The sequence below is a fragment of the Balaenoptera ricei genome, chromosome 12 (assembly GCF_028023285.1).
Source record: "Balaenoptera ricei isolate mBalRic1 chromosome 12, mBalRic1.hap2, whole genome shotgun sequence".
NCBI classification, from domain to species: Eukaryota; Metazoa; Chordata; class Mammalia; order Artiodactyla; family Balaenopteridae; genus Balaenoptera; species Balaenoptera ricei.
Window position 1 is genome coordinate 22834676 of NC_082650.1, and position 12456 is coordinate 22847131.

The 12456-nt window shown below is 39.1% G+C and overlaps 1 protein-coding gene across 2 annotated transcripts in view; it reads right to left on the reverse strand.

Moving 5' to 3' along the window:
- Positions 1-12456, reverse strand: part of VTA1 (vesicle trafficking 1) — a 72889-nt gene that overhangs the window by 16403 nt on the left and 44030 nt on the right. For both annotated transcript variants that reach the window (XM_059941088.1, XM_059941089.1), the window contains exon 6: positions 3626-3799. In XM_059941088.1, the coding sequence (XP_059797071.1) occupies positions 3626-3799 (174 nt within the window). The remainder of the gene's footprint in view (positions 1-3625; positions 3800-12456) is intronic.

Consider the following 12456-nt stretch of genomic DNA (forward strand, 5'->3'; position numbering starts at 1 on the left):
TTAGAGAAAGAAGAACAACAAACCCCCAAAGCTAGCAGAAGGAAAGAAATCACAAAGATCAGATCAGAAATAAATAAAAAAGAAATGAAGAAAACAATAGCAAAGATCAATAAAACTAAAAGCTGGTTCTTTGAGAAGATAAACAAAATTGATCAACCATTAGCCAGACTCATCAAGAAAAAAAAGGAGAAGACTCAAATCAACAGAATTAGAAATGAAAAAGAAGTAACAACTGACACTGCAGAAATACAGAGGATCATGAGAGATTACTACAAGCAATTATATGCCAATAAAATGGACAACCTGGAAGAAATAGACAAATTCTTAGAAAAGCGCAACCTTCCAAGACTGAACCAGGAAGAGACAGAAAATATAAACAGACCAATCACAAGCACTAAAATTGAAACTGTGATTAAAAATCTTCCAACAAACAAAAGCCCAGGACCAGATGGCTTCACAGGTGAATTCTATCAAACATTTAGAGAAGGGCTATCCCCTATGTTTCTCAAACTCTTCCAAAATACAGCAGAGGGAGGAACGCTCCCAAACTCATTCTACGAGGCCACCATCACCCTGATACAAAAACCAGACAAAGATGTCACAAAAAAAAGAAAATTACAGACCAATATCACTGATGAACATAGATGCAAAAATGGAAATAAAAACAAAACTAAACAAATGGGACCTAATGAAATTTAAAAGCTTTTGCACAGCAAAGGAAACCATAAACAAGACAAGAAGACAACCCTCAGAATGGGAGAAAATATTTGCAAATGAAGCAAATGACAAAGGATTAATCTCCAAAATACACACACAGCTCATGCAGCTCAATATCAAAAAAACAATCAACCCAATCCAAAAATGGGCAGAAGTCCTAAACAGACATTTCTCCAAAGAAGATATACAGACTGCCAACAGACACATGAAAGGATGCTCAACATCACTATCATTAGAGAAATGCAAATCAAAACTACAATGAGGTATCACCTCACGCCGGTCAGAATGGCCATCATCAAAAAATCTACAAACAATAAATGCTGGAGAGGGTGTGGAGAAAAGGCACTGTTGGTGGGAATGTAAATACAGCCCCTATGGAGAACAGTAAGGAGGTTCCTTTAAAAACTAAAAATAGAACAACCATACAACCCAGCAATCCCACTACTGGGCATATACGCTGAGAAAACCATAATTCAGAAAGAGTCATGTACCACATTGTTCATTGCAGCACTATTTACAATAGCCAGGACATGGAAGCAACCTAAGTGTCCATCAACAGATGAATGGATAAAGAAGATGTGGCACATATATACAATGGAATATTACTCAGCCATAAAAAGAAACAAAATTGAGTTATTTGTAGTGAGGTGGATGGACCCTGAGTCTGTCATACAGAGTGAGGTGAGAAAGAGAAAAACAAATACTGTATGTTAATACATATATATGGAATCTAAGAAAAAAAAAATGGTTCTTATGAACCTAGCGGCAGGAAAGGAATAAAGATGCGGACGTAGAGAACGAACTTGAGGACACAGGGAGGGGGAAGGGTAAGCTGGGACGAAGTGAGAGGGTAGCACTGACATATATACACTACCAAATGTAAAGCAGATAGCTAGTGGGAAGCAGCCTCATAGCACAGGGAGATCACCTAGGTGCTTTGTGACCACCTAGAGGGGTGGGATAGGGAGGGTGGGAGGGAGATGCAAGAGGGAGGGGATATGGGTATGTATATATATATACACATACAGCTGATTCACTTTGTTATACAGCAGAAACTAACACAACATTGTAAAGCAATTATACTCCAATAAAGATGTTAAAAAAAAAAAGATAACTAACAAGGACCTACTGTATAGCAAAGGAAACTCTACTCAATATTCTGTAATAAAATATACGGGAAAAGAAAAAAAAAAAGGAAAAGGAAGCTAATTTGCTGAACACTGATTTTGTGTTAGGCATAGTAGTCAATTTTCATACTTCCTCCCCTTTAATAATTAAAACAACTATGAGAAGTATGATTAATTTCATTTTAAAAGAGGGAATAACCTCGGTCGGGAACTGAGTAACAGTTGAGTTTGTGGTTTAGCAAGAAGTAGAAACTAATAACTAATACTATGTGACTCCCAAGTGTATTTTATTCTCACTTCACCCTTCTGTAAGGATGCTTGTGTTGGAGGCTCTTGGTCAGTTTTTAAACTTACTACCAATAGTATAACTTGAGCAGTATTTATCAAAGGCAAATACATCTAAATATGTAGCTGGTTTTGCTTACTTCATTCTACCCTGGAAAAACTGAATATTCCCAAAAGATAATAAAATATTTAAAACAGTGTTCCATGAAATTTTACTTACAAAACTAATGGAAATTGGTCTATTAATTCCATCACATAGACCTGGAAGCAATGAAAAGTCAGGCAGGGTAAAATATACAGAATGATGATACTAAAGAGATCAGTGTTAAAATTATCATGTTCATCAATATGCTTAAAGACAAAAATGTTCGCATTATTTGTAGATGATATGAAGTTGAAAGCTTTAAAATAGGAGGAAATAAACTAATCATAATCGCTGCTACAATGGTCAAAACAGAAAACTCTTAAATGTTATTCAACTCATGCAAAATAACCTAAATGGTTTGGGTAAACTGAGGCTGAAAATTTGAAAGTCAATGAAGTAATGGTGAATAACAGCAATAGTAGAAATCAAGGCGCAAAGACAACTTTTATTCTATTAATTAAATATTTTGAAATATATAGGTTACTACCATAGATTACCCTTATGCTGAGATAAAAGTTTAAAAACAATTTTTGGAAAAAAAATTAAAATTAATTAAATTTAAGATTTATTTAAACTATGGTTTTAAATGCCCCTCTATTTGGAAGTATGGGTGATACTCTGTCAACAATACAAGTAAACAAGAGTATCTGCAACTTTCAAAAGTTTATCTTATGACCCTGACTTATTCCTGGAGACTAGTTTTGTCAGATCTTTTTTCTATGAAAACACAGACATATAGTACTAATTTATTCAAAGATAGCAGGCATCACTTCCGTGGTTTATTTTTAGACACGTTTGTAATATTAAAAAAACAAACAAACAAACCCCAAACCCCCTCCTTTCACTTGTCTGTGAATCCACTGCTATTGAGATTCTGTGCCTCAAAGCTTGCTCCTTCATCAATAATACCCATGTTGAGGGCGGAGGCAGGGTCCTAAGGGAATAAGTCAAGAAAAATGAATCTTGCGATCACAGTGGGAACCTGACAGACACATCCTGTAATAAGCCCCACTCACCTCAGTGCTATTCTTCAACAGTGAAGGGGAAAGAAAGGGAGGGGAAGAAAAAGAAAACAGCCACACACACGAAAAGCACAGGAACTTTACTTATTAATAAAACATAAGGTCAATAGTAATCAATTACACATAAATATTTTGTCATTTCTTAAAAAAATAAAATACAACTAATATTAAAACTTCAACGAAAAGGATTTAATTTTTTGGTGGGTTCAAATGGAACTTAAAGATCTTATCATGCTTTAGGACCATCATTATGAGGCACATATATGAGAAGAACTGCAGTTGTTATTTATGAAAGGAGAGGTCAAACTCATGAAACTTCAATTTCCTACCTGTGCTATGAGGCACTTCTGCTGGGGTATTAGCTGGAGCGTGGGCACCGGGAGGAATCTGTATTCCAGTATAGCTGCTTGATGGCATGTTGCTTGGGTCATACGTTGAAGATGACGGCTGAGGTGGCTGAGTGGGCGGACAGGCTGCTCCAGCATCTTCATTTTCCTCAACATCTATTATATAATACACATGCAATGTTAAATGAGGTCCAGACAGTCCCTGAGTCACGGGTTTTTTTTACGACGGTGCAAAAGTGATAGGAATTCAGTAGAAACCATACTTTGAATTTCGATCTTTTCCCAGGCTAGCGATATGCAGTGTAGTACTCTCTGTGATGCTGGGCAGCTGCGGCCACAGCTCCCAGTCAGCCACGCAATCACAAGGGTAAAAAACCGACACACTTACAACCATTTTGTTTTTCACTTTCAGTACACTATTCAGTAAATTACATGAGATATTCAACACTTTATTATAAAATAGGCTTTGTGTGAGATGACTTTGCCCAACTGTGGGCTACTGTAAGTGTTCTGAGCACTTTTAAGGTAGGCTGGGCTAAGCTATGATGTTCAGTAGGGTAGGTGTATTAAATGCATTTTCAAATTATGTTTCCAATTTATAATGGGTTATCAGGATATAACCCCATTGGTAAGTCGAGGAAGATCTGTATTTTGAAATAGAAATGCCAAATATTCTTATTTTGCTATACAGACATGACAGACATTTGAATGTAATTCTATTTAATGCAATTGATAAGCAGCTTCTCTTAAAATAATTGTTCTAATTTTTTTCCTTTTCTTAAAACACTTAGTTGTGCCTGGCAGTATGATCAACATTTCTTTAAATTAATACTTTCCAACTCTGTAAAATCTTTGCATATATTATATATTTTTTTTTCTGGAGCATCAAGTTTATTAACCAGAATTGGAAGAACCAAGGAGTTCTTGGAACAAGAACTATCCCCCTCCCCCACCAACACGGAAGACAGAAGAGTGGGGGAGGGGAGACGTGCCCCAGGAGTGACAGTCCAGTCTCTGAAGTTTTCACCCAGGTGGGGGTTGAGGGGCAGATCTGCAGCCACGGTGGCCTCGCTTTTGGTCGCCCGGGCTGCTCCGGACCATCCTCTGAGCTGGCCAGGGTCTTGGATACGATGCTTCTGAAGGCCGTGCAGAGAACACACTCCTCTTCCCCTGCACCGGGCCCCAGGGAGCGCGGCGGCCTGACCTTCCTGCCTCGGTCATGCATGGGGTTCACATGGGCTCACTTTATTATGACGCCTCATGCTGGGCAGCTTGCAACACAGATGTTTCAAAATAAAGTTCCAGATTCTCCCAGCCACCCCTTGCTTTTTCTGGCTGTGGCCAGAGAGACTGGATGAGGACACACTCTCAGGCTGCCCAGTGTGGGAGGACCTTCCAGTGCTGGACGCACACAGGGAGCAGCTGGTTCCCTCTGGGGCTCCAATCCCGCTGCTGCTGGAGGTGGATGTCCCAGTGCCACACTGGGGGGCTGGGCTGGGGGTGGCAGTCCTCGACTCCAGGCTGGATGGGGGACAGGAAGACTCACCGGTCTTCTGCCCTGCCTGCTGGTCTTCCTGCAGCTGCACATTTTGTCTCTGGTAGGGCCACCTGGTTTGCAGGGAGGACACCACAGGGCCTGGAGGAGGCTCAGGTTCACTGCCACTGAGGTCCCCGAAAGACAAGGGCTTCAGAGTTATGATGGAGACCCCCACGTTGGGTTTCATGGAGCTCACACTGCCTGTTCCAGTGTCCTGGCTCTGGTCGCAAGTCAAGCCCGGAGTCCTCACCATTGTCACCTCCAGGTCCTCTTCACAGGGTGGCTGGAGTGGCTCCTTCTGGCCCATGTTTAACCAAGCATGCCTCATGAGGTCAGGTAAGGTGCCTCTGTCACTGGGGCTGAGGGCAATCATTTTTTGTAATAGATCCCTTATCTCCAAAGACAGATAAGGTGGGATGGGGTATTGTCCTTGTAGGATTTGCTTCCGCAGCTGCTGTAAGTCTTTTCCCAGAAAGGGCCGGGACCCAGTTACCATGGTGTAGAGCACTACTCCCAAGCTCCACACGTCCACCGCAGGGCCGCTGTAGCTCTGCCCCAGGAAGAGTTCAGGGGCAGCATAAGGGGCTGTGCCGCAGATCGTGTCCAGTAGGCCAGTGCCATCACACTTGTTGCTGAGGCCAAAGTCTGTAAGTTTGATATTCATGTTGGAATCAAAAAGGAGGTTCATTGGCTTCAGGTCCCGGTGCACGATGCCCCTCTGGTGGCAGTGTTGCAGGGCGGAGACCAGCTGCTGGAACGGGCCTCGGGCCTGCGCCTCTGTCATACGGCCATGGGTCTTCAAATAGCGGGACATTTCCCCCCCACTGAGGTACTCCATCATCAGGAAAATTGTCTCCTCTGTGTCAATCACCCCCAGCAGTTTTACAATATTGGGGTGATTCAGAGCCTTCATACTGCACGCTTCCCGGAAAAGTGCCTGGGCACTTGAGAAGCTCTGACGCCTTTTCTTTATGACCTTCACAGCCACCTGTGTCCCGGTCAGAATGTGCCGGGCCAACTTCACTTTACCGAAGGTGCCTTCACCAATGGTGCGGAGGATCTCGAAGTCATCAATATGAACCTCCTTGTCAGCAGAGTTGGCTGTGAGGCCCTGCATCATGGTGATCTGCTAATTACACTGACTGACAGCACTACCTAGCAACGCTAACTATGCTAACTAACAATGCTAACTGTACTAACAGTGCTAAGTATGCTATCTCTACTAACAACGCTAACTATGCTAACTGTACCAACAGCGCTAACTAGTACTAACTACACTAACTATGCTAATCAAGTATTAACTATACCAACAATACTCACTATGCCAACAGCGCTAACGAGTACTAACTACACTAACTATGCTAATAAACTATTAACTATACCAACTGTGCTAACTATACCAACAATACTGACTATGCTAACTGTAGAAAGAACAATGAGGCAAATAAAAAAGAGTAGAGAAATGAGAAACAAAAATCAACAAAATGGCAGAAACAAGGAAAAAACAAGCTAACTGTAGGTCCAAGGCCGTCAGGTCACCAAAAGCAGCTTCCTGGGCTCTAAGGACCAAAAACCTGGGCCCAGCTTTCTCTTTTATAGGGCTTTGTGAAGTACATCACAGTGGTGCGCTGTGAGGTCAGAGCAAGAAATGAACGCATCACAGCTGGGGATAAACCACAGTGGTTTTCTCACTTTTTGAGTTCAAGGTCCCTTTACACTTAGGAAAAAGGATCCCAAAGACATTTTTCTTTACGTGTGTTATTAGATATTGGTATTCACTTTGTTATAAATTAAAATCTGTAGGATACTTCAGTGGCCTTTTTATTTCTAGTCTGAAAATGGGTAATAATTTTAAAGAGCTCATAATGTCTACACTTGAAATATTCAATTCCTTTTCCTTAAATTCTGGTCTCAAAATAATGTTACAACTTAACTGACTTCACGATACTACACAAAATGTTCTGTTGCATAAGACACGATAAGGTACATTATGAAAGTCTATGAAGCTGAGAGATTTCCCAGGAAGGTAGGTCATGAGCAGATTTCTCATCAGGAGCCTCGGAGGCCAGATGGCATGGCTCAATGTACTTGAAGTGTTGAAGGAAAGAAACCATCAACCAAGAATCCTATATCTAGCAAAACTTTCCTTCGAAAATGAGGGAGAAATCAAGACATTCCCAGTTAATCAAGAGTTGAGAGAGTTCTTAACCACCAGACCCGCCTGCCACAGGGAGTTCAGGTTGGAGTCAAGGACCCTGCACAGTAACTCAAAGCCTTATGAAGAAATAAAGACCTCTGGTAACAGTAGATAGACGGGCGATGAGAAAAGCTAGTATTATTGTAACTTTGGTTTGTAGCTCCACTTTTTGTTTTCTGTTTAAGAGGCTAATATATAATAAAACACACACACATACAAATCATCACCTTGTTTCTAATACTGTCTTTTTTAATTTGGGGGAAAAGTCTGATTGGTCTCTAAAATGAATGTATGTGTCTGACCTCAAGGATTGCATTTGGAAATCATAGTGTCTCTGTCTCCAGTACAAAGGTTAACCAAGGTCGGGTCCCTTGGAATGCAGCAGCTCAATAACAAGCTACAAGATAGATGGATTTGAGGCAAGAGGGACAAGAGCAGTCTTCAAGAAAAGGAGCAGAGGAACACTAGTAACATGTGCACAGAAGTCTCAGAACCGGTATTCCAAATACCACCTTGAATGCTATTACAATAAAAAATACCTGGGAAAAAAATTTTCTTAAAAATAAATTTTCTTTAAACCCATTCTTTAAATTTATGAAAAATGGAGGACATTTTTGGCAAAACATGTCACATTTATGCTCTCCATAAGAACTCTACTTTCTGACAGCTGCCTTTTACTCAATATTTATTGTTTACTAGTTATTAAACGATTACCTGTGTGTTGTTCAACAAATTAATCAACAAAAACAAAGGAATAAAATTTCACACTGAGCTGTCTATGTAGAAAGGAGTAATAAGAGAGCCACTTTTGGGAATTTTACTAAGTAAAGTTGTAGATGTATGTATACTTTATATACATATCATTTTCTCCCATATTAGAGAACTCTAACACTAATACATCTGGGAAGGAAAAAACAAACAAACAAACAAAAAACCCCCCAACACTTTTTAAAGATACTGGCAAGTGATCAAAAGCTGGTAGAAATTAAAGTGAAGATGGCCCTTGAGGAAGGAAATCTCACCAGGTAAAGTCTGCTTTCATGTGGTCTTTCACCTGAGGGCACCCAAAAGTCTATGCAAAAGAAAGAGTTGCAGAGAAGTGAGCCTTGAAATGTGTGTACGAACTTCAACTAAATATCTATATGGCCCTGAACTATGCATGCACACTCAGGGAAGATTCTAAGGGGCCTGAAGAAAGCAACAGCCTTAAAGCTGAAAGAAAAGAGGGGCAGTGTTTGAGTTCAGGCAAGTTAACCGTCTGCTAGAACAAGAATCAAGACTTTGCAGAGGAAGATAACTGAATGCAAAGCTACAAGATGTTATCAATAATAAAAATTATTAGAAATATGGGGGTGGGGGGGAGGAAAATGTGACCAGAGTCAGTAGAAAAAGAGAATCTACAGAAAAAGACCCCAGCATGACCCAGATACTGAAATTAGCAGAAAATAACTTTAAAGCAGGTACTATAAATACATTCAAGGCCGCAGAGAAAAATGTAGTCATAATGAATGAAAGAAGAAAAATTCACCAGAGAAAAGAAAACTGTAAGAGGGAATAGAAGCAGATGGGACTAACAGAAAATAAATGGCAAAAACAGTAGGCTTAAATATAGTAATAATTACATGAAATGTAAATGGCTAAACACTATTTTGAAGGCTGATTTTGAAAGATTGAAAAATAAAAGACACACTTATGTGCTTTAAGACTCAGATATGTTTAAACTGAAAGGATGAAAATAGATACCATGTAAATATCAAGAGGCAAAAGCTGAAAGTGGCTAATTTCAGTAACAGACAAAACAGAATTCATGTCAAGGAATATTAGCAGAGATATAATTGGATGTTTCATAATGATAAAAAGGTTAGGTCGATTTAAAAAAAAAGCAATTGTAGGGCTTCCCTGGTGGTGCAGTGGTTAAGAATCCACCTGCCAATGCAGGGGACACGGGTTCGAGCCCTGGTCCGGGAAGATCCCACATGCCGCGGAGCAACTAAGCCCGTGCGCCACAGCTACTGAGCCTGCGCTCTAGAGCCCGCGAGCCACAACTACTGAGCCTGCATGCCACACCTACTGAAGCCCATGCACCTAGAGCCCATGCTCTGCAACAGGAGAAGCCACCACAATAAGAAGCCAGTGCACCGCAATGAGCACCGCAATGAAAAGTAGCCCCCACCTGCCACAATTAGAGAAAGCCCACGTGCAGCAACGAAGACCTAACACAGCCAAAAATAAATAAATATACATATATTAAAAAAAAGCAATTGTAAAGGTGTATGTGCCTAATAAAATAAAGTTTCTAGTGAAAAAAAGCTGACAGGACTAGTAAAATCCCCATAGTTGGAGAATAAAATATCAATTAAAATATTAATTAAAATATACCCTTATATAATTCATATTCACAGAACAGCACATCTAATAAATGCAGAATACATTCTTTTCAAATGCACATGCAACATTCGCAAAGACAGATAATATTTTGGGCCATGAAACAAACCTTAATGAACTTTGAAATACTGAAATCTTACAAAAAAATGTTCTCTGACCAAAACAGAATTAAATTTAGATAGCTAGAAAAGCCCAAATATTTTAAAATTAAACAGTATACTTCTAAATAATCCATTCCCCAAAAAAGAAAACACAAAGAAAATAGAAGCTATTTTGAATTAAATGACATCACAATTTGTGGGATGACATTAAATCAGTGCCTAGAAGAAAACTGATAGTTTTAAATGTTTATATTAGAAAAAAAGAGAGGCTTATTTATTTATTTTTTTGGCTACACTGCGAGGCTTGCAGGATCTTAGTTCCCCAACCAGGGATCAAAGCTGGTTTCAATAGCCAAAAGATAGAAACAACCGAAACACCCATCAATGGATGACTGATAACCAAAATGTGGTATACACATACAATAGAATATTATTCAGGCTTTGAAATGAAATTCCAGCACATCCTACAACATGGATGAACCTGCAGGACATTATGCTAAAAGAAATAAGCCAGTCACAAAAGGACAGATACTGTATGATTCCACTGAGATAAGTTACCTAGAGTAGTCAATTCACGGAGGCAGAAAAGAGAAAGTTGGTTACCAGGGGCTGGGGGTGGTGGGAGTAAAGGGGAGTTATTGTTTAATGGACACAGAATTTCAGTTTGAGAAGATGAAGATCATTCTGGAGATGGACGGTGGTTACTGGCTAAACAGTCTGAGTGTACTTAATGACAGTCAACTGTACATTTAAATGGTTAAAATTGTAAATTTTATAGTATATGTCTATTTTACCACAAAAAATGGGTAGAAGATTTAAACAGATACTTCATAAATAAAGATATATAAAAAGCCAATACACGCAGAGCTCAGTATCACAGTCATTGGGAAAATGCAACTTAAATCACAATGTAGAACCCTTACACATGGGTCAGAATGGCTATATTTAAACATACTACTGACAATACCAAGTGTAAGCAAGGATACAGAGCAACAGAAACTAATACACTGCTGATGAGAGTATAAGTGGTACACTAACTTCAGAAAATGGTTTGTGAGTTTCTTAAAAATTAAACAGCAATTCTGCTGTAGCTATTGACCCAGAGGAATCGACAATATGCCATGTGTTCACATATAGCATGTGAAATATGTCTGAAAAATATATGTATTTCAATGTCAAGAAGCTTGATTCATCATAACCTCAAATTGTAAACAACAATAATGTCCACTAGCAGATGAAGTGATAAACAAATTGTGGTATCCATACAATGAAGTACTACTCAGCAGTAAGAAAGAATGTACTACTGATACATAACACATGGGTGTGTCTCACAGATATAATGCTTAGAGAAAAATGCTGGGCCCATTTGACATTATGACTCCATTTATACAAAGCTCTAGAACAGGCAAAACTAGTTTTTGGTTAAACAAACAACAAAAGCATTTGCTTCTCAAGGTGGGAATGGACTGGGAAGGAGTACAAGGTAATTTCTAGGGGTAATGGAAATGTTCTAGAGAGCTGTGTGCCAAGTCATTGCATTACACATTTAAGATGCATGAGGTTTTACATTAAAAAATAATAACTAAGCAAACAGGCAACTAATTTGTATGTTTGCTTTTTACAGTGGTATGAATTAACGATTCTGACTCTATCATGTTTTCCAGACATGAACAAATGAGTGAGTAAGTTAAAGATAAGGATTTGTAGTGCTGAAGAATCAATGAATACTTTTTTGTTCTGTCTTCTGAGAGGGACCAGAAGCAATGATATACCAGTAACAGTGAGTACAGCTAGTGCCCAGGACTTGGCTTCTAAATATCATTCTTCACTAAAAAAGGACTCAGAGCTCTTTAAAGAAAAGGCTCATTCCAGGGGCTGGGGCAAAGAAAGAACTAGATGTACTTGGAGCATTCTGAAGTGTTAGAAAGCAAGGAAGGAAGTACAAATCTCCAAGAAGGATAGGAATATATAAAAAAAGACACATAAGCCAGTTTGGAAAACTACCGCCGTGTGATTCTGGCACAATTTGACCATTATAATAAGAATGGATAGTACTGGGTTATAATCACTGCATATAAATTCATGATCACATACTAACATAATTAAATGAATAAATATACAAATGGAGGAGACAGGAAAAGCTCTTCCTTATAGTATAATGCCAATTAATTAATATATAAGGAAGGATGGTATTAGAAAATCATCAGGAGATGCTAAACATAGTGGATAAAGTGTCATAAAAAACAGAATACTTACATGGTTTCAAAGTAACTTCCACAAACTACTTATTAATAACAAAGGAAAAAATAAATTTAAAGTGGAATGATCTAGATGATACCACATTGTCTGAGTGATCAGTTAATATCACCAATATTTCAACAGAATCATACTTCCAATATGGGGTAGAGAGAAATCTATATCATTGTGGTGTATTTCTGCTAAAAATGCACAACCTTAATCGAATTATGAGGCAAAATCAGTCAAACCCAAACTGAGAGACAGACAGTCTACAACTAGCCTGTATCCTTCAAAAACGTCAAGGGAAGAAACACCTAGAAAGGCTGAGGAACCATTTCAGATTAATAAGGAACTA